Raw genomic sequence first — 26,189 nt, 5'->3', positions numbered from 1 at the left:
ACAGAGACTGCCAGAGGGCCCTCGCTGAAAGCACTTGAAAGGACTATGGTTATCTTTTTACAGAAAAAAAAAACACAAAAAACAAAGAACTCATGCAGCAAATATAGATGGGTATGGCGAATGTCCCCAAGGGTCACCCAGTTACCCAGTGCCCCACCGCATGCCAACCCCTTACAAAACAAATCTCTGGGGCTTTCTACTCTGGGAGACCCAATGTACAAACATCAGGGTGGCCCCAGTCTAGCGTCTTGTTGTGTCTGGAGGAACCTGGCCATTTGTGCTTGAGGGGAAGGGGCCCAGCCCCACCTTCCCACCCTCAGGGGCCAGCCTCCGTGAGGAAAGGGAGGGGGCTGGTTTCCCCTCCTCTCCCCTCCCTCCTTCAAAACTGTATATAAAAATTCCAATGCAGTCTTCTCATAGAGAGAGAGAGAGAAAAAAGAAAGCCCTACCCTCAACCCTGCACATTTAACTGCGACAGACGGAGACATCTGGCGGGAGGGTGGTGGAGCCAAGAAAATTCCTATAAATTTAAATTCGATGATGGTTACAATTAACTCCACAACAAACGTGTACTTAAACAGAAAGCGTTGCTGGGCGTTTGGACGCAGCTCGAGCTGCACGTGAGAGGAGAGAGCGTTCAGAGGAGCCGTGGAATGTCCTCAGCTTGAGAGCAGGACGACGCTACCGCCACGCTCTTGCCCCTGCCAGCGAGGAGAGGGTGCAGGCCCACCAGCTCGGGCCTACCTCACCTTCACACGCCTGTCCTCCCCAGCTGGCCTCTACCCACCATTCTCCTCCTCTGCCTTGGGAGCATTGAGGACTTTAAGAGGAGAGGGGCTAATAAAAGGGTCAAATAAAATCATAATATTGAACAGAATGAAATATCTTTATTTGCCACCAAAAAAAAAAAAATTCACAGCAATCCCTCTGGGACGGGAGCAGGGTGGGGATTGCACACGTACACGCACACTCACGCTCATGGAGAGAGATGGGTGATTTGAATCTCATTCCAGGCGAGTCCTCCCCCCCCCACCCCATCCCCTCTGGGTAGAAAGAAATGCTTGTGAAATTTATTTACAAAAATTCAGGCCCCAGCATGGGGGAGGCCCCCAATCCCACCTCCCTCCTGCCTCCTCCAACCTAATCTTTTTTTTCTTCCTTAAAAAAAAAAAAAAAAGGAGGTAACAACTGCATAGACTATAGCTATAAATCCATGGAGTGGGGCACGGCTTGGAAATAGGTTAGGAAACCTCAATGCACCAGTTAAGAAATTTCAAAGGAGGGCTCTACACGTTCACGGGGAGAACAACTAGGCTCAGGCGGGGCCTGGGCGCGGACGGAGGTAGGACACGGACTTTGCACACCTAACACCAGGTTGAAGGTACAGAAATTTCACAGCAAGGCAGGATCACATTTAGCTGCCCCCTAGCAGTGGGGCGAGGTGGGGTAGGGGTGGGGAGCCCAAGAAGTCTCCCCTCGCAGACACGGTGTCTTAGCAGATCTTATCACTTGGGCAAGGGAAGGCTTTTAGTTCAAGGATTTGTTCGCTCAGGCGCCTACTACTGTCGCCCCTCCCCCACCCAATCCGAGCAGCAAGACATTGTCGCGAGGTGTGTTTTCTTTTAAATAGAGTCTTGGCCTCGGCGCCAACGATGTCCACTCGCCGTGGGTTAGACACTTCCCTTCACCCTCTTTCCAGGCCCGGTCCCTGTCCCACAGCGAGTCAGACGGAAGGTGAAGGAGGTTCCAGAAAGAAGTGCGGGCGACGGCAGTGGGGGCCAGCCCTGGCCACAGTCCAGTTTTCCACCCGCGGAAAGAAGGCGAGTTAGAAAATAAAAAATAAAAATAAAATAAAATAATTTTCCCCCTTTCCCCCTTCCCCGTAAAGGGCCCGGTCTGCGGTTACAGCAGAGGATTTCCCGAGAAATACTGCAGCCGGTCTCTGCTTAGTTTTTTTTCTTTCATCCTTCTGTTCTGAAACCAAATTTTCACTTGTCGGTCCGTCAGGTTCAGCATCCGGGACAGCTGCAGCCGCTTCTCTTTGTTGATATACACGTTGAAGAAAAACTCTCGCTCCAGTTCCCGGATCTGGAATTTCGAATAAGGGCAGCGCTTCTTGCGGGTGCGGGGGGCGTCTGGAGGGGAGGGGAGGGGACAAGTGCGAGGAGAGGGGAGAGAGACACGTGAGACCCGGGCGGCCCCAGCCCGCTGAGCGCTCAGCGACCCTTCTCCCAGCCCCACCGCCAGGCAGCCCTCCCGCCAGGCCGGCCTGCCTTCCCCGCTCGGGCCGCAGGGCTGGGGCAAGCCCGGGACCCCCTGCCAGGTCTGGCTCGACCGATCCCCGGCCACCGCGGGGTCACCGCCCCTCCCCTCGGGCGAGAGCCCCGGCTGGTGGAGTCCGGGGAAGAAGGAAACCAGCCGGGCCAAGTGCGTCCGGGGGACCCGCCGGCTCAACCGCTGTCCTCGGCCCCTTCCTGCGCTGCCCTCCAAGTGGCTCTGAGCACCCACCCACCCCTCCCGCAGAAATCTGGGGGGACCGCGGAGAACAGGCGCGAAGAAGTGAGAGCTGGCGAGAGCAGTGTGGAGACGGGGAGGAAGCGAGCGAGCAGGCACCAAAGACACCCGAGAGCCTCTTCCGGGGGCCCTGGCGCCCCGGGACGCCCGGAGGGCCGCGCCTTCCCCGCTACCGGGCTAGGCCGGCGCTGAGGCCGCGGACCGCAGGGAAACACTGAGACCCGGGCCTGGAGCCGCGCGGAGCCCTGAGCCGCCTCTCCCCACCCCCTGTCGCCATGACTTCCGGCTTGCTGGGGTTCTGCTCAAGGACCCGTGAACACATAGTTTGAACATTTCAAAAATAGTTTTTAAAAGAAGCAGAGCAGTCCTGGCTTGCCTCTCCGGTCTCAGGTTCTGCTCCATTGCCTCTCCCCTACCACTCCCCCTCTCTGAGTTTCTCCCTGTCTTTCCATCGCCCTCCCCTTTCTCCCCCTCCACCCCTCCCCTCCGTCCCACCCCCCGGCAGCCCGGCTCCCCATCCTTCCTTAAATGCTCTTCTAAGTTCACGATCAAAGTTAATATCGCTCGCGATGGTGGCGCTTTTAAAAATTTCACAGACCGAGGGAGATAACGGGGAGGGGGGTTCACCCGGCTTTTCCAAAGAGCCCTTTTCCCTCCCTCCCCACCCCTTCTCCATCGTAAAAAGTCGAGTCGTTGGGAGAGAGGGCTTTGTAGGTTATAATAAAATCCTTTGAATGCTTATAAAACTCCACATAAAATCGGACTGACCCAAAACACGAGGCCGTCCCCGCTCCCCTCGCCTCCCCCCTGCTCTCGCCCTCCCTCTCGCGCTCCCTCCCTCGCTGCCCGCCTGTGTCCCGGCCGCTGCTACCTACTGGGGGCGGCTCCCTTGGCCGGCTCCTTGGCCGCCGAGTGGGCTGAACCGGACGAGCTGGGATTCGTGTTTTCCTCCTCGGCCTCGGCCTCGGCCCCCGCCTCAGCCCGGGACGCCAGTGCCGAGGCCGGGGTCGCCTCAGGCTCCCCCTTGGCCTCGCCCTTGCCTGGGCAGGGGGGCTCGGCGGGCGCGTCGCCGCCCCCGCAGTAGGCGTTGTCGAAGAAACGGTCGAAGGCTTGAGGCAGAACGCTGTTCTTGTTGACTGAGGAGTAGAAGCCGGCCGGGGCTGCGTGCGGGGCGCTGGGGTGGTGGTGGCCGCCGTAGGAGCCTTCGTTTTTCATGAGGATCTCGGTGACCGTGGAAGGAGGCAGGCACTCCCGGTGCATAAGCTCGTCGGCCGCCGCATAGCAGGAGGAGTAGCTGTTCCGGTGGTGCCACTTGCCGGATGGCTCCAGGCCGTAGGAGACCTCCCGGACCGGGGGCACTTGGGCTGAGTAGGGATAGGAGATCTGACGAGAGGGGGCCTGGGGCAGGAAGGAGGAGACCGTGGAGAACTCGGGCACGTAGTAAGTGCAACTGGGCAGATAGAGGTTGGAGGCGCAGCTCCCTCGCTCGCCGAAATCAGCGCCCCTCTCCTTGCGCGACGGCGAGCAGAAGTTGCCCAGGTTGACCGAGTTAAACATCGTTCTCTTCTCCTGCCGGCTCCAGATGGAGGTTTTGGACCCGATCTAGCGAGGGGGGAAAATTTGGGAAGGCGAGATGACGCGTTATCCGTCTTAGTCTCTCTCCCTGAGCACGTGATCCAAAGTAGATATTGTCATATATCAGTTCGGAGCACTTCGCAGACGTAGGAGGGGTTCTCTCTTAGGTAAGATGGGGACGTTCAGGCGATTGGTTTGCAAACACCGCAGAAACATTATGAAAATCAATTGCAGATTTGTATTCGTTTTTCTCTCGTCACTCCCCTCCTCTCCATTCCACAGAGCGAGCAAAGGAGGAGAGAGAGGGTTGGGGTGGGGTGGGCGGTGGGATGGGCGGTGGGGGGGGTGGCGGGGAGGGGGTAATTGTATTTTTTTCTAGCTGCTTCTCCCCCCACCCCAGAATTGAGGGAAAGAGGAGGGCTCCCACCTCTGGGGGGTCTTGCCTCCTCCGGAGGATGAGCCCAAGACTGAGGTGGGGATGAAGACCTCTTTCCCCACCGCCTGGTTCCGCGGGAGATGTGAATCCTTCCCAACTCTCAGGGACTCTTACCCCGCCAACCCGCAGAGGGCCAGCGCCTCTTTACAAGAGTTTGAAGAAGTCCATTCTTTTCTTGGCCAGGGCTGTGTGTCAGGACTCCCCTTCCCCTTTGGAGAGACTCCTCAGAAGAGTATGGGAAGTTTTCCAAAGGTGAGGCAGCCCAGCACCAAGCCAGGGTCCCAACTTTGTCTGGCTCTGCTGTGCTGCCTGTGGTTAGGGACTCAGATTAGTCATAAACGAGTGGTAAGCAGTGCGCCAGCCGCCCAGCCGGTGCCTGGCCAAGTCTGGGGAAAAACCTTCTCTAATGTTGTGTTAAATATTTAGTATGAGAGAGTGGCCCTGGGTGAATATTTCATGCCTGCCTTTATTGTCAATCAATGTGCAGAAAGCTACATCCACTGTGGATTTTGAAATCTCAAACCCCAAAGATAAAGATCGGAATGAGAGCCATGTATTTTCTCTGTCTGGGGTCCTTTGGGTTGGGGGCTCAGCCTCAGCTTGGGGGCCGAAAAGAAGCCTGGAGTCAGGGTCCAGGAAGGATATGGGGGGGGCTGGGTTTGGGGCTCCTACCCTTGAATGATTTGGGGGCTGGGAGGTGGGCAGTGGGGCCAGGTGTGGGTCTGCTGGACAGACTAGCAGGGGAGTGGAAGGGAGCTGAGGAACCTGGGTGGGCAGGGCAGGGCCAAGGACCACTCCCTAATGGAGGCCCCCAGCCCTGCTCCCAGGGGGCTGTAGGCAGGCCTTGGTGCCTCTTTCCCATTTCTCAGCCCTTCCCTGCCCTCTTCCATGTCCACCAGCCTCCTAGACATCTGTGGCCCAAGAGGTGGACTCAGTAGTTCTGCCCTCCTTCGCCTCTCATCCCTCTGGGCACCATGGGACACATCTAGGCAGCTGAGAATCACTTTATTGAAAGGTTCTGGACTGGATCCAAGGGGCCAGAGCAATCGCCATAGGCAGAAAGCAACCTTGGATCCAAAGAGGAGCTACCAGGGCATGATTTGTTCAGGCAGGAGGGGAGGACTGAAGCCCTGCAAGGACTCAGGGAAAGCCAGAAATAGCCCAAACCCTCTTTTAACCCCTAACTCTTGGTTAAAATTGATTTCTACTTTACAAATACTATTTGGATTTGATTTTCCTTGCTGAGCTTGGTGACACATACTGAGGCCCCAAAACCAGATGGAGATGACACAAAAAATTTTTTCATGTCCCCAGATATAACTCCCCAAATCCATTCCTTCTCAATCCTCCTGCCTTCCCAAATTTGCTCAGCCTTTAGAGCATCACCTGGAGTGGAGCCACGTTGGCCACGGGTCTCATTCTTGGGGTGGCTCTGGAATACCCAAGGATACCCCTCTACCCATTATTTGGTGCGCCATACTTCCTGAGCCCTTCTTTAGTCCTGGCCAGATCTTAAATGATGGCAAAGAGGAACTAGATTGCGGCTTTGCTCAAGTGTGGGACTTCTCTGTCAGTGAGGAGCTGCAAGAAGAAAAATCTGTTGCTTTCCTCCTTCCTCTACCTCTTTTTATAGGGTGACCTGGGGCTAGCGTTTTTAATTATAATGATGGGGAACTATGGACTGTGGCTTTTATGGGGTTCATGCTGACCTCATTAAACTCAAGTTTATTGGAGGCAAAATGTTCTCCAAACAGTGATAGGAACCAGCAAGAGGGAAGAGAGAGGTACCCCTATCCCTTGCAGGGGTGGGGATAAGAGCTCAGAGTCTCGGCTTCGGCTTTTCCCAGTTCCCCCAGGGCCCTGCTTCCTTCTCCATCCTGGTCTCCAGGGCGATGTGGGGCCTAAGCCCCCAAGGCAAATTCTGTACTGCAGAGGCCGACAGTGGGGAGGGGTACGCTTCCTGTGAGGAGCCAGCTGTGGGCCTGAGCACTTGAATTTGACCACCAAAGTTTATTCCAGGGCCACCATAAAAGTGAGCCAGGCGGCTGCAAGGAGCCAGTGGCGGCTTTATTTCCTTGAAACAAAAAAGAAGGCAAGAAAGAATGTCAAAGAAGTTGATGTCCAGGAAACTCTAGGTCTCCCAACAGAGGCTTCTGAGAATTAATATTCTTCCCCCGAAAAGTAAGGCATGAAGTTCAATTTTTTTTCCTAGTTTTGGTCCGACTTTTAATTTTTCAACAACTTTTTTAAAATCCCAGCAACTGGAGGTTGCTGCCAGAGTCAAGGAAAGAAGGCCCTGGACAATGAGGTCAGCAAGGTATTGATGGGCAAAAATGCCCACAGTGTGGGCTGGCCACTTCCCTGCCCAACCCTCAGTCCAGGACCACTCCAAAGCATAGATTGTGGCGCTTGCCCCGGGCTGCACCCCAGGGCATCAGTGCATCCCCCCAACATGAGACTCAACTGTGGTCGCAAATCAGTTCCTAAGAACCGTGGCAAGCCCCACTCCCTGGCGGGAGGTGGCTTCCCCTCCCCCATCTCATGGGTGCCTGTGGCCCTTCCACAATCCTGGAGTCCCATCTTTCACCTGAAATCCTCCAGGGCAGGGCCATCCTGCCTAGCTCACTGGTTCTTGGTGGCCTCAGTCGGCACCTCCAGCCCACCTGCCTGCCTGGCCGCTTCCAGGCAGCTGCGCTTCGGTCCAGGCAGCTGACGCTGTACTCTGGCCAGGACCAAAACAGATCTAGTGATGCTCCCTTCCACACGCGGACACCAGAGGCGGCTTCAGAAGGGGGTAGTATCTTCTGAATTCTGAATCCCCGCATGGGAGACCCCACACACAGCGCTGGCTGGCCTTGCAGCTTGTCCACCTCCCAATTCTAGAGAGCAGATTGGGGGAACCAGGGAAAGGGGCCCATCCCACAGACCAGGCACCAAGAGGGAAAGCCAGAGAGGAGAAAGAGGGACCATTAGAGCTCCAGTGGGCTTGGACTCTAAGTTCAGTCCCATGTGGAGTCAGTAAGAGATAAGCATCAGGTGCGTGGACAACCTCAGCGTTCGGAGGCTTGGCCCACAAGGATGAACCCTCATTAGAAATCAGCTCGCACCTTGTTGCACGTCTTTCTCTCCCCTTAGAGCAATCGGGGGTGTTTAGTAATCCCTCTATAGTGTGCTTGGGGGTTTTTAGGCCAGCGGTTTACCTTGCATCCCAGGACACATCTCACTTTCAGCCAAAGAACTAGAGCGGGGGTGGGACTGCTGGTCCTTGGCCCCCACCTCTCCTCAGCCCTGGCCATTGCCTCAAGCCCAAGGGCCCAAGTCAGGTCACCCAAGCCAGTGGATGCTGCTCTGAGGTTCCTCGGCTCCTGGAAGTGACAGGGGGAGGGAGAAGGGCAGCTTCTCCGCCCCCCGCAGCCCCACCCGCCTTCCTCCGCTGAGGGATTGTCCCAGGAGGCTAGCAACGCGACCCCATTTCTCCCCATAAAAGTTCCATTTTACGAGCCAGTTTCACTGGGCCCCTCACCAAATGCTCTAAAATGAAGGAAATGCCTTAAAAGCAGTCTGAATTGGAGCTGCTACTATTGGACCTTGGTGTCCAAACCCAGTTGCAGCAGCACAGAAATGTCTTTTCTGGGCCAGATTGCCCTGTTGGGCCACCCGGATCTCTGGCCGCCCCGCCGCCAAGCGGAGGCCGGTTGGCCCGAGCCGCCATTCCCTGGCTTTAGCGCCTACTTAGGCTCGGACCCAGTCTGCGCAGATCAAAGTGAGCTCGCGGCATTTTTATGAGATGAACTTCAGTGGCTCTTTACTTGTAATCAGACGCCTGGGTTGAAAATGCAAAAGGGAACAGCCCATCAATTAAAAAAGGAAAAGGGGGGGGTGGAGAGAGAGAGAGAGAAAGAGAGAGAACACTAGGGAGAAGAGGGGGACTGGGATGAAAAAATTCAGGTGACGCATAGCAGGAAGATTCTGGTCACCACCAACAAAAAAAGACCCTTTGCCTGCAGCAAGAACGGTTTGTGGGTCTGTTCCAGCCTCCATGCCCCACCATCTGCCTGTACACTTCGCCCCGATTTCTGGGGGGCCAGGAAACCTGACTCGCCTGTGTGCCGAAGCTTGATCCGAAAGCTTCCACAGTGTGGACGTGCCATGTGGGGCGAGTGTGGCCGCCTGCCCTCTCCTGCCCCAGCGGGGAAGTCGCCTTCTGCTCACGATTTAAAAGTCTCTCGCATTTTGCTGCTTTTCTCTCTGTGGTCTCCGTGGTTCTCTCGTCACTACAGCCAGAAGTTGAGTTACAGGAAGATTCACCAGAGATTTATCGCCTGGCTCCAAACTTGGAGAGCCCCGTTGTCATAAACAGCCGTCTATTGTCTAGACTTTTATCTCCGGGTATGGATCGTGCATTATTGAGGCTCAGGAGACACGGGTCTGGCTCGGTGGGGTGTGTGTGCCGCCAAGCGCTTGCCCCTTGCCCCCAAGGGTTTCTGTGTGTAAGTTTAGGAAAGTGCACAGATTTGTGTGTGCTCCTGGAGCTGGGCAGGTACACCTGAGTGTCCAAGTGGGGAGGCACAGGGTGGGGAGGGTCTCTCTGTGCCTGGGAACATTTTGGTGCATGGACTTGTGTGTTGGGTGAGAATTTGTCACAGTGTGCTTTGTTTCTGGGGCATTTTAAGTATTCCTGTCTGGGTTTTTGCAGGTTTTATTAACCTGCATCCGCTTGGCCTATTTATGTCCCTTCGAAGGAGATCATCTGGTGTTTTTCAATATTGGAGCCCATTGTGTGTGTGTGTGTGTGTGTGTGTGTGTGTGTCTTCTCCGAGGAAATGGATTTGGGTGATACCTTTTTAGTCTTACTCCCTTAGATTCCTCCACTTACCCTAAATCACACCTCAGCCTCTGCCTTGCCCCAGAGTCTGGCCCTGCTCTACTCCCTAAAAGTCTGGAAATCTCCCAAGCAGCTACCAGTTTTCTGTCACAGGCACAAAACACATTTTTTCAGGATGAGGTCTGGCTATCTCTGTCTTTCCCACATTAGGGGGAAATGTCCCAGCTCATAAACTCCCTCACTTCCTGGGGCTTCCCTTCTCAGAGCTGAGGGGGACATCAGAAAGGGCCTCCCCACTTCATTCTGACCTTTTAAAATACTCTCCACACAACTCTAGATAATACCAAAGGGGCCTGCCGCTCCCTCCCTGGGGCTTTCTGGCAGCAAATGTCCTCACCCTGGCCACCTCCTCAGCCCCTGGAGCTCAGGCAGTGGGACATTTGCCCAGATTAAATGTCTGTGGGAGAGACGCCTATCACCTTAGAGCTCAGGGTCAGACGCTGTTTTTCTAAGCCTGGATCCTTTAACACCATCAGAAATAATCAAGTCCTCCCCCTTTGTTTTTCATTATCAGGATGCAGGGTGGGAGGGCTCTTAGGCCCTGAGGCCTGGGAGCTCCACTGACCACCCCCAGTGCTCCCGGCTGCTCCCACCTGGGTGTCAGGTCTTCCTTCGGGTCCCTAGTAGCCCTTAGGCACCTTAGCCTGGTAGGTAAAGTGGGAGGGGACTGACCCTAGAGGCTGGTTTCCAGTTGAGAAGGGCGGAGGTGACAAAATTAGGGCTTTGTGGAGTATCAGATTGAACCAGAAGTCCCCAGAATTGCCCTGAGCATCTCTCCCTTCCCTCGCCATTAGAAAAGCAAGGATTAGGCCTAAAAAGGGCTCCGTGGGCACAGAGCAGGAGAAAACAGGCTGTCAGGGCCAGGAAAAAGGAGGCGAGCCCTTCACAGACACCCCTACGCTATATTCTCTCTCTCTCTCCCTCCCTCTCTCCCCCAGTGCCACCCTGCAGGGAAAAGATCAAGGATTCCACTTCAGGTTCCTTTCTCTGGCGCCTTGGCTTTCGGCTGAGCCGCCCGCTGCCCCCAGCCCGCAGCCCGCCGGGGTCGCCACCGCGCCCGCAGCTCCGGAACTCACTTTCCCTCCGGCTGGCCCGCTGCGGCGCCGTCTTCCTCTGTCTCTCCCTGCCTCCCTCCGTCCTTGCCTCTCCCCCACTTCTCAGGCCAACAGATTTCGGATATGCTCCTTTCTCCGCACCCCAGGCCTAGGCTGAGCCCGCTCAGTGCTCGAGGATCGCGGCGGCAGGTCCGGGTCCTCGGCCCGCGCGCTTTGCTCCCAGTCCCGCCCGCTGCAGCCTCCTTTGCTAGTTGCCGGGTTGAAACGCTTCTCTCTCGCTTGTCTGCTTCTCCCCCTTTCTCTCCGCCTCTTGATCTGAAAAATAAATAAATCCAAGTCTCCTACCTCATCAGCCCTCCCACTGGCGCTGCCTCACTTCTCCTCCTTACCGAGTGTACCGCCTTATTTTCAGAAGGAAATCTTAATAGACATTTAGGCTGTAAATGAACTTTTCTTTGTGATGGCTAATTTTCTTTCCAATTCTTATGTCCTGCTCCTTTTCCTGGCGGAATGGAACGGATTTAGAAGTCTGCAGTAGGGGAGGGGAGTGTGGAAAGACGGAGCCCAGAGTTACAGACAGTGGCTAGAGACACGGAAGACCCAGAGATACAGAGAGCAAAAGAGGCGTTAGGCTGGGAAGAGGAGGGAGAGAGGGAGGGAGGGAGGGAGGGAGAAAGGGAGGGAGGGAGGGAGTCCCAGCTGGCGGGAGTGGAGCCAGAGAGAGAGAGAGAAAAGGAGAGAAAAGTTTCCCAGAGTCTTCATTAGTTGACTTCTCTGTCCGCTGCTTCCCCCAGCCAGTGGAGCTCACCCCCAATAAAGGAAGGAAGGGGGTCTTTATTTTTTTCTAAGGCCCCAAAGAGTCCAGTGTTTACAAGCCTAGAAATGCTACGGCCATGTCCAGGCAGAAAGAAAGGCTGAAATGGAGGACCGACGCCTTCCTTATAAGGTACGATGCTAACTTGACCTTCACTTTGTCATGGCGCCCCCCGCCCACCCAGACTGCTGCAGGCAGCCTGGCAGAGCGCACAGCCGGCAGACCCTGGCCTCTGTTCTCCCTCCTTCCTCTCCTTCGCTTTCAAATCTTCCTTTCCTTTTTTAAATGTTCCTCCATTTTTCTTCTCTTATTTCCTTTTCTAGCTTTTCCTTTTTATTTCCTTCCTTTATTCCCCGTGGTTTCTCCTCCTGCCCCTTTTCTTTCACTCATTCCTTTTATTCTTGTCTTCCTGTTTCATGGTTTCCCTTGACTCTCTCTTGCCTGGCTCTCTACCACAAACTCTCTCTCTCTCTCCCTTCCCCGCCCCCGCCCAGGCTTCTGGTTTCTGGTGTTCTGAATCCCAGAAACAAGAAAGCAGATTTTCAGTTTTTTCCCCATCCCCAACCCAACCAACCTCCAGGGCCCTAACCTGATTTCTGCTCCCATCCAGGTGTCTCTGGGGAAGAGGTCCAGGAAAGAAGGCCAAATTGGGATCAAAGGGGGCTTCACTCTGGACCCAGTGCCCACTTGAGGATGACAATGAACTTGGTTTTGGTAAGACCCTGTCTTCCTCTCACTGGGCCTAAATTGCCAAGTCTCTGTGACCTTAGTAGTTTTGAACTGAGGGTGAAGCCCTTCATTGTGGGGGAACATGGGAGAGCAGAGACTACTGGCCCTGAGACTAAGGGGGAGATTTAAGTACCAAATTGTTTGCCCTTCTCTGAGCTCCCAACCCCTAAAATTGTAGAGATTTCCCTTAACACATCTGGGAAGGGGATTTAGAGAATTGGGGATTTCTGGAGATTCACACACACATAAAAATAGGAAAGAGAAAGGCAATCTGCCTCTCTCTCTACCTTACCTCTTGCTGCCTTCCAGGCTCCAACAGAGCCTCTGACATTAACTCTAATCATATCTTGTGTGGCTATAAAATAAATGATATTATCGACACCCCTATAATTATCTATTATTTGATAATTACAATACTAGATGAGGCAAGTCTATACAGACAAAGTAAAACCAAACAAATATTTTGGAAAATGATACTGGATCACTGAAGCCTTCAAAATCTCTTAAAGAATCTATGATTTCCTGCCTTGGACCTTCTTGGTTCAGGAGTAGCCATCTTGTAGGTCTTAGGGTGACATTGGGAGACCCTACTACCTCCTTTTCCTCCATATCCCATATAACATCCCCCCTCCTCTGCACTGACACCAGAGAGGATCAGACAATAAAAGGGAAATGCTTTCTCTCTCTCTCTCTCCCTACAATTATCCAGATAATTGCATGAATTCTTCCTTGAATACTGCTGTGTAGTCAGGATTGGGATTTCAGCAGGAAGTGCAAGGGACAGGATTCCAAATGGGGGAAGTTGAGAGGGTCCTGCGTTGTTACATTCCCAGACTTTATAGTTCTGTCTAGTGTTACATTGTTTCTTCAGGCAAAGATCTTTGTTCGCCTTCAGTCATATTTCTCCCTTCCCCCTCCCTTTCCTTCTCTCTCCCTCCCCCCTTTTTTGGTCCCTTTAAAGGAGACTCAGACCATCTTATGCTCTTAATAGATGACCATAAAAGTAAAATTAATTCCCCCCTGCCCTTTAATATCAATATCTCTTCGTTAAGTGTGCACATTGGTGAGAATAAACAGAATTAAGTGTTGCAACCCAAACCAGCAATTACATCCAAGGTTGGGTTTTTTTTATCATGGGGTCTGGCTTATCAGGGGGTGTTAACTCTGCCGCAAGATAACCAGGGGTTATTTGTATTATTATTTTTTTTACAAGCTCACTGGGGCCTGAGCCAGTACCAACCTGGTAGAAAAAGCAACCATGAAGCCAGAGAGGGAAGAGAGCTCCAGACAGAGATGAAACCACGCGGAGTAATGCAGGGAAAGGAGGCGGCAGCCGATCTCGGAACAAGTGTGGCAGAGAGCAAGACAGGCACTCACAGACAGAGGTTTACATATTTTTATTAATTTTTTTTTTTAATTTGGGGCTTGATGAAGAAAAGGGAAAATTCAGAAGAGCGGAGAAGAGAGGGAATTATCCGAGTCCCAGCGTGAACGCCCCAGAAGGGGAGAAGACTGGATACCGCGAGCGAGCAGCGGAAGCCGGAGCAGCACCCGGCGAGGGCTCTGGCTCCGACTCGGCCGGCCGCCCCTGCCCCACACGCTGTGGGCTGGCCCTCGGAGCCCCCCCTCGCGGCCGCCAGGGCTTCCGCGCTCTCCTTATCATCTCCATCTTTATGACGAGGCTTGTTAACAAGACCAGCGAGCTGGCCACGCACATCTATCTCAGCCGCTCACGCTCAGCCAAGCAGCGACCGGCGCGGGGACTGGCGAGGCACTAATTAATTGATTCCTTTGGACAGTAAAATATGGCAGTGTCTACACGGAACCCATAAACAATATCTCTGCGGGGTGTGAGTGCATTGTCTTTCAAAGAATTTTTCCATAGGTGTGTGTCAGGTAGTCTCGGATTTTTAGCTACTAAAGAAAGACCCAAGTGGGACTCATTTTTCCGGGGCCAAAACAGAGTTCGCTCAGGGTCAGAAAATGCTTTCGGCTATTATTGCCTCTCCAAAAGGGTTAGTGGATTTTGTTGAGAAAAACTTGGGTTCCAGGGTAAACTTTCCCTGCTGCCGGTGTAGACCCGGCCAGCATTAAGGATGCCAACCGCTGCTGAGGAGCTAGGTGGGCTAGAATCCTCTTCCTGGTTAGCTGAGAGGGAGTGGGGCTGCTCTGGGGTTTGAGAGGGACATAGGAGACCAGGTCGGGCCTTTATTTCATGCGTCTTTCTCCACTGGAGAGTTTAAAAATAAATTAAAAAAAATTTAAACAAACTTTGGCTTTCAGGAACCCTGAGTGCCCAGCATACACCTAGAACTTGCCTTTCCCCCAACCTGCCTGTTACACAACTTGCCAGGTCACTGCACTTCCCTCTTCCCTCCCCAGCCCCCTTTCTTAACTGGCAGCCTAGAGTAAGTCTCTAATATATTTATCTTAGGTCTAGAAGAACAAGTCCTGAGACACAGGGGTAACCTAATTATATAATGCTCATTCCATACAGGCTGTGATTATGCAGTCAGACCCTACTGCAAACAGGACTTGGGATTCTAAATATAGACCCTGACTTTGGCAAGAGATGTACTAGGGAAACTGAGATAGGAGACCACTTATATAAATAATCCATATAGACATAGAAGGGGTTTTTAAAAGATGGAAATAATAGAAAAACAGAAAGACAGAAAAGAGGCTCAGCTGGTGGAGATGGTTATTGCCAATGCCTGAGCTTCCTCCTGCTACTGTTTGTAAGATAGCCAAATAGATGTGTATTATAAATACAATAATATGTGAGCTCAAAGAATGTACTGCAATGTATTTGGTATGCACACACCATGCAAACAAACTAATTTACAGAACATATTTTTTCATACATTGGGTAGATACTCAATTTGTGTATATGTAATAATATGATGTATTTTCCATGCGCTTTTTATGTGGACACATTAATATCTGCATGCATTTTCCATGCATGATTTTATACAGCTTATGGAATGGATACATCTATGTAGCTAAATCGATGAGGACTGTATATTCCCTGTGTAGGATATATATGCAAGTGTACCGTTTATGTAAATGAATCTTTACAAGTGGTGTTTATCCATGCTCTGTGTAACCTTTTCCCGGAAGGTTGCTTTCCCATACAAATAAAAGTGCCTCTGTATGTATGTTTCCTAGAGAAATATATTTTCCATGCCCAGTATGTGCATGTAATATAGATATCTGTGCATTTTAGACTGTTTCAATGTATCCCTTATGTTGGCTGTACCGCCAAGTGTGTGTTTTCTGAAACATCTTTCCCATGCCCCGCATACGGACCGTGCATCTTTCACAGGGAACTTTCCTAGCAAGAACCGCCCGCGAGGTCCATCCGCGCAGACCTGTCCTCGAAGGAAGTTCTCCACTCTGGGACGTGGAAACTGACAAAGTGAAGCCTTGTCTCCGGGTCTCCAGGAAGTGGCTCTGGCTCAGAGAGAAGGGATCACCCACCGGCAGCCGGCTGGGCCACACTGGCTAAAGGTCCGGCTGTGTTTGGTCTCCCGTGAGCCCAGTTCCTCGCCTCGGGTGCCGGGCTCCTGGAGGCGGCACAGGCTTTAGCGGCCAGCGCCGCCGGCGGGGAGAAGCCCAGCGGGAGGGCGGACGGCCGCTGTGGGGACGCCACGGGCCCAGCAGAGGGAGGGCACTTAGCAGAGAGGCCTGGTTCCCGCAGCGTGGCAGCGCCTGAGACTCGGGCTGTTCTTCCAGGTCTCCCACAAACTCGCGGGGCGCGCCCAGGCCCAGGGTGCTCAGGGCCGAGTGGCTGGGCGGGGCGGGGCTCGGCAGCCTCCTCTGCTCCGGCCAGCAGGGGTCATCCCGTCGTTGGCGGGGGCCCGGCGGCCCTCGGGCGGCGACCGGCGCTGCTGGCGGCTGTTGGGCGGGGAGCTGCGCGGGGCAGCAGGGGCTGAGAGGCGCGCCGGGTCTCCCCTCCCCGGGGCCCTGTAGCGGGCCGGGGCCGGGGCCGGGGCCGGGCCGGCCGGGGCCGTGGACCGACCTCCCAGAGCCCTCTCCGCCGGGCCAGGCCACGGAGCGCTCCAGGCGCCCGCGTCGGCCACCAGCGGCCGCCGCGCCTTTGTCTCGGGGCCTCCCTTTGAGCGGCGACCGCGAGCACGGCGCCGGGCCGCAGCGGTGCGGGGCGTTCAGGGCGGCGGGCGCGGGCCGCACGCTTCTCCACGGAAAACCCGCAGCTCTGTCTCGACGGAGGCAGACGCCGGAAGGCGGCCGCGCGGGCCTAAGGCTCGGCAGACGCGCGGCTGCGGGACCCGGCGCCTGCAGCCCACCGCGCGCTGAATTACACCGGACCCTCCGGCGCCTCCCTGTGCCCGCCGCGCAGAGAGGGTTGGGGGCTCCGGGGTGCGTTTCCCGCGCGGGCCCGGGGCCTAAAAGCCGCTCCTATTATCCTGGTAATGGCGGGGAGGATGGGCTGGGGCTCCGGCCTGTCCGGAACCCAAGGTCCCGGGGGTTGCTTTGTTCGTAGATGGGGCTGGCGGTCCCTGCTCTGCTCTGGGTCTGAGCCATCGATCGCGCGCCGGGTTTCCGGCTGCATTAGCATCCACAGGACCCGGGCGGCCGGGCTCATCTCCCGCCCGCTCGATAGCGGCTTTAAATACCGGAGCTGTGTCTATGCAGGTCAGAGTGGAGTGGAACTGGGTGGATAACCGGGGCCAGGGATGGTATAAACTTACAAATACACAACAGCAGAAATATTTTCTACCTGAAGTATCCAGATAATTCTCTCCATTTCTTGCTCCTCAAGACCCAGTTAGAGACACGGGATTCTTTGTCTTAAAGTCCATGGAGTAAATTGTAGTTTGAGGGTTTAAACCAGACAAATAGTTGCAAAATAGATGCAATCCTTGCCCAGATGCAGAGTTCAGCCTTACCCTGAGTATTTGGGTTGAGGCTCCAACCATGACATTCTCTTTGGCCCAGAGACCCAAGGATAAGTTTTTTAACCATTAGGAGGAGGTTATAGTGTCTTTTCTACTCTGACGGTCTCCCCAATTATTGAGTTTTGGGACCTATGTAGACACCACCCAACAAGGTACCTCCTCTCTCAGATCCTCAGTGTCTCTGGGAATAAATCAAGGGAATAAATTAAAGGCCAGTTATTCCTGACCTCCTTAAATTCCCTCCCTTCTTTTTTAGCCAGAAATACCTTCACTGTTAATTCTTCCTGTATAGATGTGTCCTAAGAAGATCGTAGTCTCTGGCCTGGGTTCACTGGGATTCAACTCCTGCCCCCCCCCCACCCCCTTAATTCGGACACAGACACAGCCAGCCACCCAGTCCCTCTCCCAGCTCATGGCTACCAGAAGCTATCCTGTCCCCAGCTTTGCCTGTACTCTGTGGAGGCCTTTGTATGAGTGACCCTCCAAAGCTTGGGATCTTCCTTCCTGCCCAAATCCCTCAGCTGCACAAGACAAGCTGTGTGTTAGGAGCAAAAGGAGAATGGGATTCAATTTAAATTTGTTAGTTTTTCTAGGAGTAAGGAAAGAAAGGGAGAGAGAGAGAGAAAGATTTCAAGGCAGGAGGTGTGGCTTGGACGCTGGGCTTGGTGGGGGCCCCTGCTATTTCAAAGCAGTCCCAGGAGGGTGGAGGGGGACTCTGGAGGAGACTCCCTGATTGGAGCCAGGCTGTGAGAAAGGGAAACTCAGGGACCAGAGGCACAAGGGTGGAGGCAGAGGGAGGATGTCCCACCCAGAAGGAAGGGGTGAAGTGGAAGTGCAGGGGGCCCATGGGTTCTACCGGAACCCAGACTCTGGCTTCCACCTGGGCCTCTCTCTGGCAAGGCTCAGAGAGGGTTGTTGGCTGAGAGAGATGAAGCCTATTTCGCCAGCTCCAAGGGGTCTTTAGTCCCCTACCTAGTCATTTTGCAGGGCACGAAATGTGCTCTCAGAGTGAAGCCATGGGGTTAGACCCTGGGGTTAAAGTGTGGTTCCACCAGCCCCTACCCCATATCCCAGGGCACTCTTGCTATCCGTGCTCCAACCTACTTGAACCCCTACTGTGGTTTCACTTCTTGGAGATCCTGCAGCTCAGACTTCCTCTTTCTGGCCCTGAAGGTGGCTTCAGCCTCCTCTGGGCTGTCTACATTATTTTTATGACCCCATGACTCCTCAGATATCCCTCTCCTCCCCCCCCAATCTTCTATCCCCCCAGTTTTCTCTCTGCTAGTAATTGCTTGGGACTAGAGCCGGCAGCTCATCAACAGATCTTGGTTGCTCGTATATTTTTGTTGCCCCTGCACTGTTCTTCCTTTATCATTATACATTTATTATTTTTATTAGTCACCTGAGCTGGAGACAATCAAGTGGGGGAGCTGCTAGGAATGGGGATCCCATTCTTTCTGGGCAGAGGAGACCATGTGTGGGGAGTCAGTTTAAAATTCTTTCTCAAAAAAATCACATCACCGTTCAGTCATTTTTTTAATTGTTATTATTAATATGATGAAGCAACTCTGTACAAGGACTATATAAAGGGAAAACGTGCTAAAGACAGACAGTTGAATAGGAGGGCACACTACAGAGAGCTGGGAAGGGCATCTACCCACAGAGACTACACCAGGTACTAGCAACGGACACAAGAGAACAGGACGCAGATTGACAGAGAAGCTCACGAAAGTCAAGTTTAAAGCGACAGGAAAAGAATATTGCATATCTTTGTACCCCCACCCCTTTTGGAGTGTTCTGGTCTCTTTTCTCTACTAGGCTGTGGGAGCCAGGCTGGAGTGGTGAAGCTTGAATCCAGCACCCCAGAGCCCACAAGGTCACAGGAGGGGCTGCATGAAGGGGTACATGAGTGACCAGGCAAAGGGGAGAGCGCCTTGTACCCAGGGCCAGCCCAGAAGGGATTGTGCCCACAGCTGGAATGGTGCTGATTTCTGCGAACTTGTATGTAGGCGAAACAAGTTTCTATCAGCGGGGAAGTGTGTCAGGTGCCCAGTGGGGGATGAGGGCAAGTGATTGTACGGCCACTCTGCAGGGCTGTATTTGGGGACATGAGGCTGACCGCTTACAAGTACAGTCAGGAATGTGGCATGGGCCCAATGGGGGTGCTGGGCTCCGCTGTGCCTCTGTTTGCCCACGCCTCTGCACAATCCTGTACAGGGACTTGAAGCTGTGTGCTGGTGGGAGAGTGGGAGGCTCTGTGGATTGCCATTCGAGGGTGGGTTAGGGGCGACTCTTCCCAGGCAGGAAGAACACCAAGCTAGCAGGCCAGTTGACACTGTGCGTGCTGGGCTTAACTCCCATCAGTCCCCTCTTCTCACCTTCTTACTCCTGGCAAGGGTGGGTCAGCAGACGGGGAGGTTGAGGGACTCTCACCAAGAGGGATAAAAACGGAGTGCAGGAAAGTGCGGTGGGGCTTCTTCACTGCCTCTCTCTCCTAAGCCAGCCTAGATCTATTGGGCTGGGGCTGGGACCTGAAGGGCGCTATGAATAAAAGGCCCTGGGCTGAAGAAGCCACTCTGGCTTCCAAGCAGTTCTGGGGATGTGCCCCTGCTTCTGCTCTGGTCCTTGTACTCGGGGGCTCGCCGGCCAGGGGGAGGCAGAGGCAGCGGATCCTGAGACAAAGGGCCACTTTGGGGGGCGGGTGGAGTGGGGATGGGTAAAAGAGAGAAAGGAGTTGTGTGGGGGGCAGCAGCGTCCCCCTCCTTCATTGTCACCAGCCTGGGAAACCCGGGCTGAGCAGGGGCCTCCGCGGCCGGTAGCCCCTTTAGGGGCAGATTCTCCTCCTGCCTCGTAAATTATGCCGGTCCAGCCTGTGGCCGGCCGTGACCGTGAACGCCAGCGGGGAAGGGAGAATCAGTGGCGGTAGCCGCGGCTGCCAGAAACTCTCCCGGTCAATCAATGCTGGGCTTCACGGCCTCTTTCACAGCCTCTTGGGCTTCCTGGAGGGCCAGGTGGGGGTCCCTGGGGTGGCTACTAAACCTGAAGCTGCATCCGCTCAGCTCGCAATCCCGCGCTTGCGGCTTCCGGTCTGCAGCCGCCTAGGCGGCGGGAAGAGTGGACGGCAACACACCTGCGAGCGAATGGGCGGGCAGGGCCTTCGAGAAAGGGGACCAGGAGACTTTTCGGGCAGGCTGCCCTAGAGGGGACATAGGGCTGATGATCGCCCTGTCCGCAGCCAGGTCTGCCAAAGGCCTGTGCCTCCGTCTGTTCGGTGTCCAGGCCTAGAGGACCAGACCCCAGTGGACTTGAGCATTACTGATCACTGTGTTCTCCCAAACTGCACTTCCTCTTAGGTTCCCACACTTCCTCCTGCCCTCCCAGAGCTACCCTAACCCCTTCCAATCTTTCCACGGATCCTCCACTCTTGCTCCCTCCTCTCCTAACCCCAAATACTGGGAGTTTGGGGAGCCTTGGTTCCATTGTCCCCACTTTTGCCTACAGCAGGCTGATTGACTTAAGATCATGGAAGGAAAGTGGTGGTGGTGGGGGGGAGCACCTGGTTACCTTTCCTCCAGATCCTCGGCCAGAGGCCAAAAGCCCCAGTCCCACTGCAAACCAGCCCCTCCCCAGCACCTCAGCCTTCCCTGTCCCTATCCCCTGCCTGCAGCACCTCCCTCCCTGGCTGGGTTCTTCCCTTCTCTCTGGGACCTGGCAGAGCCTGCTGGGGGGAGGGCGGGTGTGGGAGGGAACCACAAACAAAACAGACAAGAGGATGTCCAGGGAGCACCTGCCAGAGATGCCTGGTGTTCTAAGCGGGGAATGCGTCCCAGGCAGCGCCCCCTCTTGCTCTCTGCCAGAGACAGGCTCAGTCTGGGGCCGGTGCCCGTGTCTTCTCCCCTAAAAGAAGGAGAGAGCTTGCTCCCTCAACAGAAGTCTTTTCTTTTTCATTCTCCGGTTCTGAAACCAGATCTTGACCTGCTGGTCACTAAGATTCAAGCGGTCTGAGAGTTCCCTCCGGCGCTGCCGCGTGATGAACTCGTTCACCAGAAACTCCCCCTCCAGCTCCGCCAGCTGCAACTTCGAATAGGGCTTGCGCTTCTTCCGGGAGCGGCTGTGGATCGGGTACCAGGGCGCGCCTGGGTGGAGACGAACCGGCAGTGTTGGCCAGAGGGCCAAGAGGTGACAAGCCCAGTGCCCTTGGTCCTTCCCCAGCCCTTTTCACCTTGGCCTACTGCCCAATCCCAGGCCCTTGCCCTCCTGTCTCATCTCCTCTCTTCTACACAGACCCTCATCCCCACCAACTCCCCCAGCTTCATCATTCTCTTTTTCCCCTTTCACTCCTCCTTGCCTCCTCAACCCTACCTCCCACTGCACTATCTCTGCCCCTTCTGTGTTCCGATCCCCTCATTTCTCCCCAAACCTCTTCTTCTCCCGGATATCCTGGCCCCTTCCCTTCACATCCTCCGGGATGGGGTCCCTGATCAGCTAAAACAGACAGGAGCGAGTGGCCAGAGTAAACCGGGTCCAGTGGCGTTTCTTAAGAGGAAAAATGTAGGTAGGAGCCTGTGCGAAGGCGGAGGGTGAGGCCGTAGAGAGCGGGGACCAAGCTCTGGGTCCCCACCGCCCACCCCCAGGCCTGGGGAAATGTCTGTCAGAATCCCCTTCTCCGGAGCTCCCTGCCCCCTCCAGCCGCAGGTCGGCTAAAAGGGGACTCTCTGCAGTTCTTTTATGGGGATATTTACATGTTTATAGGCGCCCCCCCCCCACCCCGTACTTCTTTTTAAAAGAAGCGCTTCCTCACCACACATTCGGTCACCGCAGGCGGCCCTAGCTCAGTCCTCCCCTGCCCGCCCGGGTGAGCTGTCCGGTCCTGCGCACGCCGCACGAGCGGGCCGGGGTCCTTACCGCTGGCCGAGAGCCCGCCGCCGGGGTTTAAAGGCGATACCAAGCTGCCCGGGTCGCCGGCGCCCTTGTTGCCCTCGTTGAGCAGGGACGAACTGGAGTCGGATTCCAGTGACTGGCACGAGGGCGGGTCGTGCGGGGGTCCCGCGCCACCGTCGCCGCCGCCGCCGCCTGCCGCGTAGTCGTACTTGAAACCGAGCGCGGGCGGCCCCGACGGCTCCAGCGGCAGCAGCGCGGCCCCCGGCCCGACTCCCGGGCCCGGCTCGCGCCCGCGCTCCTCACGCTTCAGGCCCCCGCCGCCCTCGGCGCACGGCTCGCGGTAGTAACCCTTGCTGTCCTCCACTCGCGCCAGCTCGCACGTGCGGCCGAAGGGCGGGTTGAGCGACACCGGGCTGCCGAGATAGGGCTGCGGGTAGCCATTGCAGGGCTCCGCCGACGGCCAGGGCAGCGAGCACACGTTGTCGCGGCGCGGGTAGGACAGCGAAGGCAGCCCCGGCAGCTGCGCCCCCGACGCACGGAAGTTGGGGAAGTAGAACGTGTCTCCCGTGTGGATGTTCACCAGCGGCCCCACAAACCCGGGATTCAGGAGATTATGCTCGCCCATTTCCGCGGGGCCGGACCGGCAGCTTCTACTTTATTGCTATCTGACATTAAACATAGTTAAACCTGCGCCGGCCACCCATTGGCCATCCAGCTCACGTGGGCGCCGCCGCCAGGGGGATGGGTGGGGACAGCGAATCCCCCCCCCCCCCCCGCATCCCGCACCAACTCCAACTTCCCCCTTCCCCAGTCGGGGTGGTGGGGGGACAAAACGCGCGGGCAGATTTATTCGCTGGATTCTGGTTTTTTAAAATATCATATAAAACCTAATGCAGAGAGAGAGGCAATCGCCCGACACGGGGCAAGAAGGAAAAAGCCACACCAAAAATACCCACACATACGCATTTCTGCACCACGCACCCCCCCCCCGATGTATTATCTTCTCGCCAACAGCTGGCCAAGCACAGCCTGTCCTTCTTTAATTAGCTCCTTTATTAACTAAAACCGTTGGAATTTACAATATCTCCCCAATAAATTACTATTAGATATTGTGTCATATAAAGTTTACTGGCTGTTTAAGGAGACGGATGAGCCCTTTGGCTTGGGGTTTATTTACAGTAGAGGTGAAGTGGGGGTAAGGACAGGTTTCCCTGCCACTGTCTTTCCCAGACCTGCCGCTGCTGTGCTCCTCTTCCTCAGCTCTTTCTCCTCAGGAATTTTGGGAGACACTTGGGGTCCTCTCCTCTAGGAAGGACTATGGGAGAATTGTTAGTGTTGGGCATCCACCCCCCCTCCCCCGGAGCTGGGAGCCACCCCAGCCTCACACTTCCACTCATTGTTAGAGGAGAGATGCAGAAAGGAGGCAGAAGAAGCCGAAAAAAGGAGGTGCCCAGTTCTATGTGGACCTGACTACCTGCTCTTGAAAATCTGGGGGCCTGAACTACTCTTGCCTGTGACTTCTGTGGGTCAGATGGGCTTCTGGGGGTCTTCCAGAGTCTTGGCAGCAAGAGGCTCTGGGACCCCAGCAGGGCTTGGCTGGCCTGAGAGCCTCGTGACTCCCGCTGCAGAAGAGACCCCCCCACACCCAAGAACCAGCCCAGCCTGCTGCTGGGACCATCAGAGAGCAGTGCCAATGCCAGTAGATATGCCGGGGGTGAGGGAGAGGACTCCGGAGAATCACCTTGTTGGGGTTTAAAATTATATTTATGGTGCTAACCTCAGCAGCTCCTTCCGTAGAAGGCTGAGAACCTAACGCTGGCCATTGATGAGATTAATCGACATCTGGAAACCACAATCCCATCTCAACCAAGTCCACAGAACACAGATAAATGGATTAAAGTGAAAACCAAAACAAAGCCCTCAAAACTGGGTGTATTCTATTGGTGTCTAGTAGGCAAAATACTCGGATTTCTATTTGATTGTCTCAGGCTCCTGTGCAATGCACGGCTTTGAGTAATATAAGGTAAAATAGATAGTTCAGCAAACGTCTAAATGCGGAAACCACCAGGCGATCTAGAGAAATTTGGAGAAACCGAGAGTCTCCGCGAGAATATGGCAGAAAGAAACCCATGTAGGTGAAAGTTAAGTATCTGAGAATGAGCCGAAGCTACAAAAGCAGACCGAAGCCGAAGATTCTCATCTCCCTTTTTGTCCCTCTCCTCTGCAGGACGCGGCAGAGAGAAACGCAGATTCTTGGAATTCCACAGCTCGCCGGGCGATTTCATATCCCAAACCAGAACTGCTCCCTCGGACAGAAATGTGTCCGCACGAGCGAGCGTCGCCCTGCCTGGCGCAGCTCAGGGCTCGCAGCGCGGCCCCTGCCCCTCGCCCGCTTCCCCTTCCCCGCCCCAGCTGCCGGGACGCCCGGCCAGGGCCCTCCCGCCCCCAGGAGCCCGCCCCGCGCCCGGCACCCGCCGGGCCCACTTGCCGGAACTGAGGCCGAGGCGTGAGATGCTAGCCCCGCGCAGTCACCTCCAGTCAGAACGGCGCGAGCAGCGGGCAGGAGACCGTCTGGATTGGCCTTTTTGTGCTTAATTGATTAAGGGGCTGCGCGGCTGCAGAAAGGAGCATCCCTGAGCTGCAAATTCCACGTCACAGCATCTCCAGCATCCTATGTGTGCCCCCCTTTTCGAGATGCATTAATGAGCACCACTGAAAATTTAAAATTTTTAAAAAAAATTTATTTGGGGGTTATTTTGGTCCTAAAGATAAACAGGGTGTGACTTGAATACTGTTGCTCTTTTCAATCAGACACTGCGCGGGCAGCAAGGTCTCCAGGCCTCCAGGCCTCGGTGCTCGGCGGCTATTGTTGGTATGAGGGATGCCGAGCTGAGCAGCGCAGAGTCATCCCTAGTCTTCGTGGGGCAGAGGCTTCTTCTCGTCCTCTTTTACCCTTCCAGATGACTCCAGTCTCCCAGAAAGGGGACCTCAGGAGGAAGGTGCCAGCCTCTCCCTGTCCCTCTCTAGCCCGAAAACCTCCGGCCCAGAGCCCTGCACGCTGCCCTCCGGCCAGGCCGCCGAGCACACGGAGCGGCGGCCACAGGGCGGCAGATGCGACGCTGGGGGAACTGAAACGAAGTGAGGGCTTCCTTCCTCCGGGCACGCAGTTTCTCCCCCTCCGATTCGGCCCCACCCCAAAAGGGCATTTTCCCCAGGTTTCCACTCTGTGGACAATGGCACACGCACAAAACCCTCTTCGTTGCGTGCGGCTGACCCTGATTTCCCCTCAGGGAGAGCTGCCGGGAACCATCAGCTACGTTCTCATCCCCAGTGTCCTGCTCCTCGAGGCCCATTGTGAGCCTAGGGATTTTCAGGACCCCGGAGAGGACCCAGGCAATCTAAGTGCACCACCGCGGATCTGCCCACCTTTAAGGCACACCTTACCACTCTCGCCACTCAGCCCCTTCCTTAACCCGGGCTCCCACAAACGCGCCCCAGAGCGCCGCGCCCAGCCTGGGTCCCCGGGGCCGGCGGGAGGCTCGGGTGCGAAGCTTCAAATTTAAATCCAGCCACGGCGGGAGCCGCCTGCGAAGAACCAGCTAGGGCTACGGGGAGGGGACGGGGGGAGGGGGGACTCGCAACCCAAAGCGCTGGGCGGCCGCGGCTAGCCGAGTTTTATCCACCCGCACTTCGCAGCCCATACGCAAAACTGTAATTGGCCAGACCCAGGCTCTGGAACTGCTGAGGGCTCTGTGCGTCCACTCTCCCGCACATTCATCAAATCCCACGGTTGGAAGAGGCGGCCTGCCTGCTGGCCCCTGAGCCGCCGGCTCCTGCTGCAGCTGGCCTGGCTCAACCATGCCGCGCTCATTAACTCAGGGGTTAATTAAAACTGAAGGCTAGGATGCGGCCCAAGACTTTCCTTGAAGACCCGAGGCAGCCCTCGCTCCCGCGCACCCACCAGCTGGCTGCCCCGCCGCCTCTCCCGCGCCTTCTGTCGGTGCCTCCATCCCTCCCGCAAGTTCGCGGGCTCTGCGCGGGGCCTCGAGTCCCCGCCGCGCCGAGCCCGGCGGCAGGAGTTAATTATAACAGCCGTGCCCGCTCCGGTGGCAGGGGCAAGGCGGCTGCGGGAGGCTCGGGCCACCGCGGAGGGGCTGCGAGCGGCCGGAAGCAGTTCCCCCGCGAACCCGAGGTCAGAATTGTTCCGCGCGGTGCTGCCTTCTCCACGGTCAGTCGCGAGGCCTCAGCGGCCCAGTTCAAGGTCACTGCCTAGTTTGCAGAAAGCGGTTCTGCCGCGTATGCAAATGAGGCAGGGCCTGGGCTGCGGATGGGGTGTGAGTAGGAACTGAGCGGGCGTGGAGAGGGGAGATAAAGGGCGGCA

The 26,189-nt window shown here is 55.5% G+C and overlaps 2 protein-coding genes and 1 long non-coding RNA gene across 3 annotated transcripts; 1 reads left to right on the top strand and 2 right to left on the bottom strand.

Annotated features, from left to right (window-relative positions):
• Positions 1–872: 872 nt before the first annotated feature.
• HOXC11 (homeobox C11) lies at positions 873–4,375 on the bottom strand. Its single transcript, XM_006728694.2, has 2 exons — positions 3,390–4,375; positions 873–2,135 (listed from the first exon to the last, which is right to left on the bottom strand). The coding sequence occupies exons 1-2, from the start codon at positions 4,069–4,071 to the stop codon at positions 1,903–1,905; spliced, it is 915 nt and encodes a 304-aa protein (XP_006728757.1). The 5' UTR covers positions 4,072–4,375; the 3' UTR covers positions 873–1,902.
• A 6,795-nt stretch (positions 4,376–11,170) lies between these two features.
• LOC115938698 (uncharacterized) lies at positions 11,171–15,266 on the top strand. Its single transcript, XR_004073742.2, has 3 exons — positions 11,171–11,411; positions 11,890–11,993; positions 13,222–15,266. It is a non-coding gene; the product is annotated as an uncharacterized LOC115938698 (long non-coding RNA).
• A 5,558-nt stretch (positions 15,267–20,824) lies between these two features.
• On the bottom strand, positions 20,825–22,433 carry HOXC12 (homeobox C12). Its single transcript, XM_006728693.1, has 2 exons — positions 21,833–22,433; positions 20,825–21,063 (listed from the first exon to the last, which is right to left on the bottom strand). Exons 1-2 carry the CDS (start codon positions 22,431–22,433, stop codon positions 20,825–20,827), a joined length of 840 nt encoding a protein of 279 aa, XP_006728756.1.
• Positions 22,434–26,189: the final 3,756 nt, after the last annotated feature.

The sequence above is a fragment of the Leptonychotes weddellii genome, chromosome 5 (genome assembly GCF_054177405.1).
Source record: "Leptonychotes weddellii isolate Sample4059 chromosome 5, ASM5417740v2, whole genome shotgun sequence".
Classification (NCBI taxonomy): Eukaryota; Metazoa; Chordata; class Mammalia; order Carnivora; family Phocidae; genus Leptonychotes; species Leptonychotes weddellii.
Note: the sequence above shows the minus strand (reverse complement) of the source record. Positions and strands in the feature narration are given on the sequence as shown.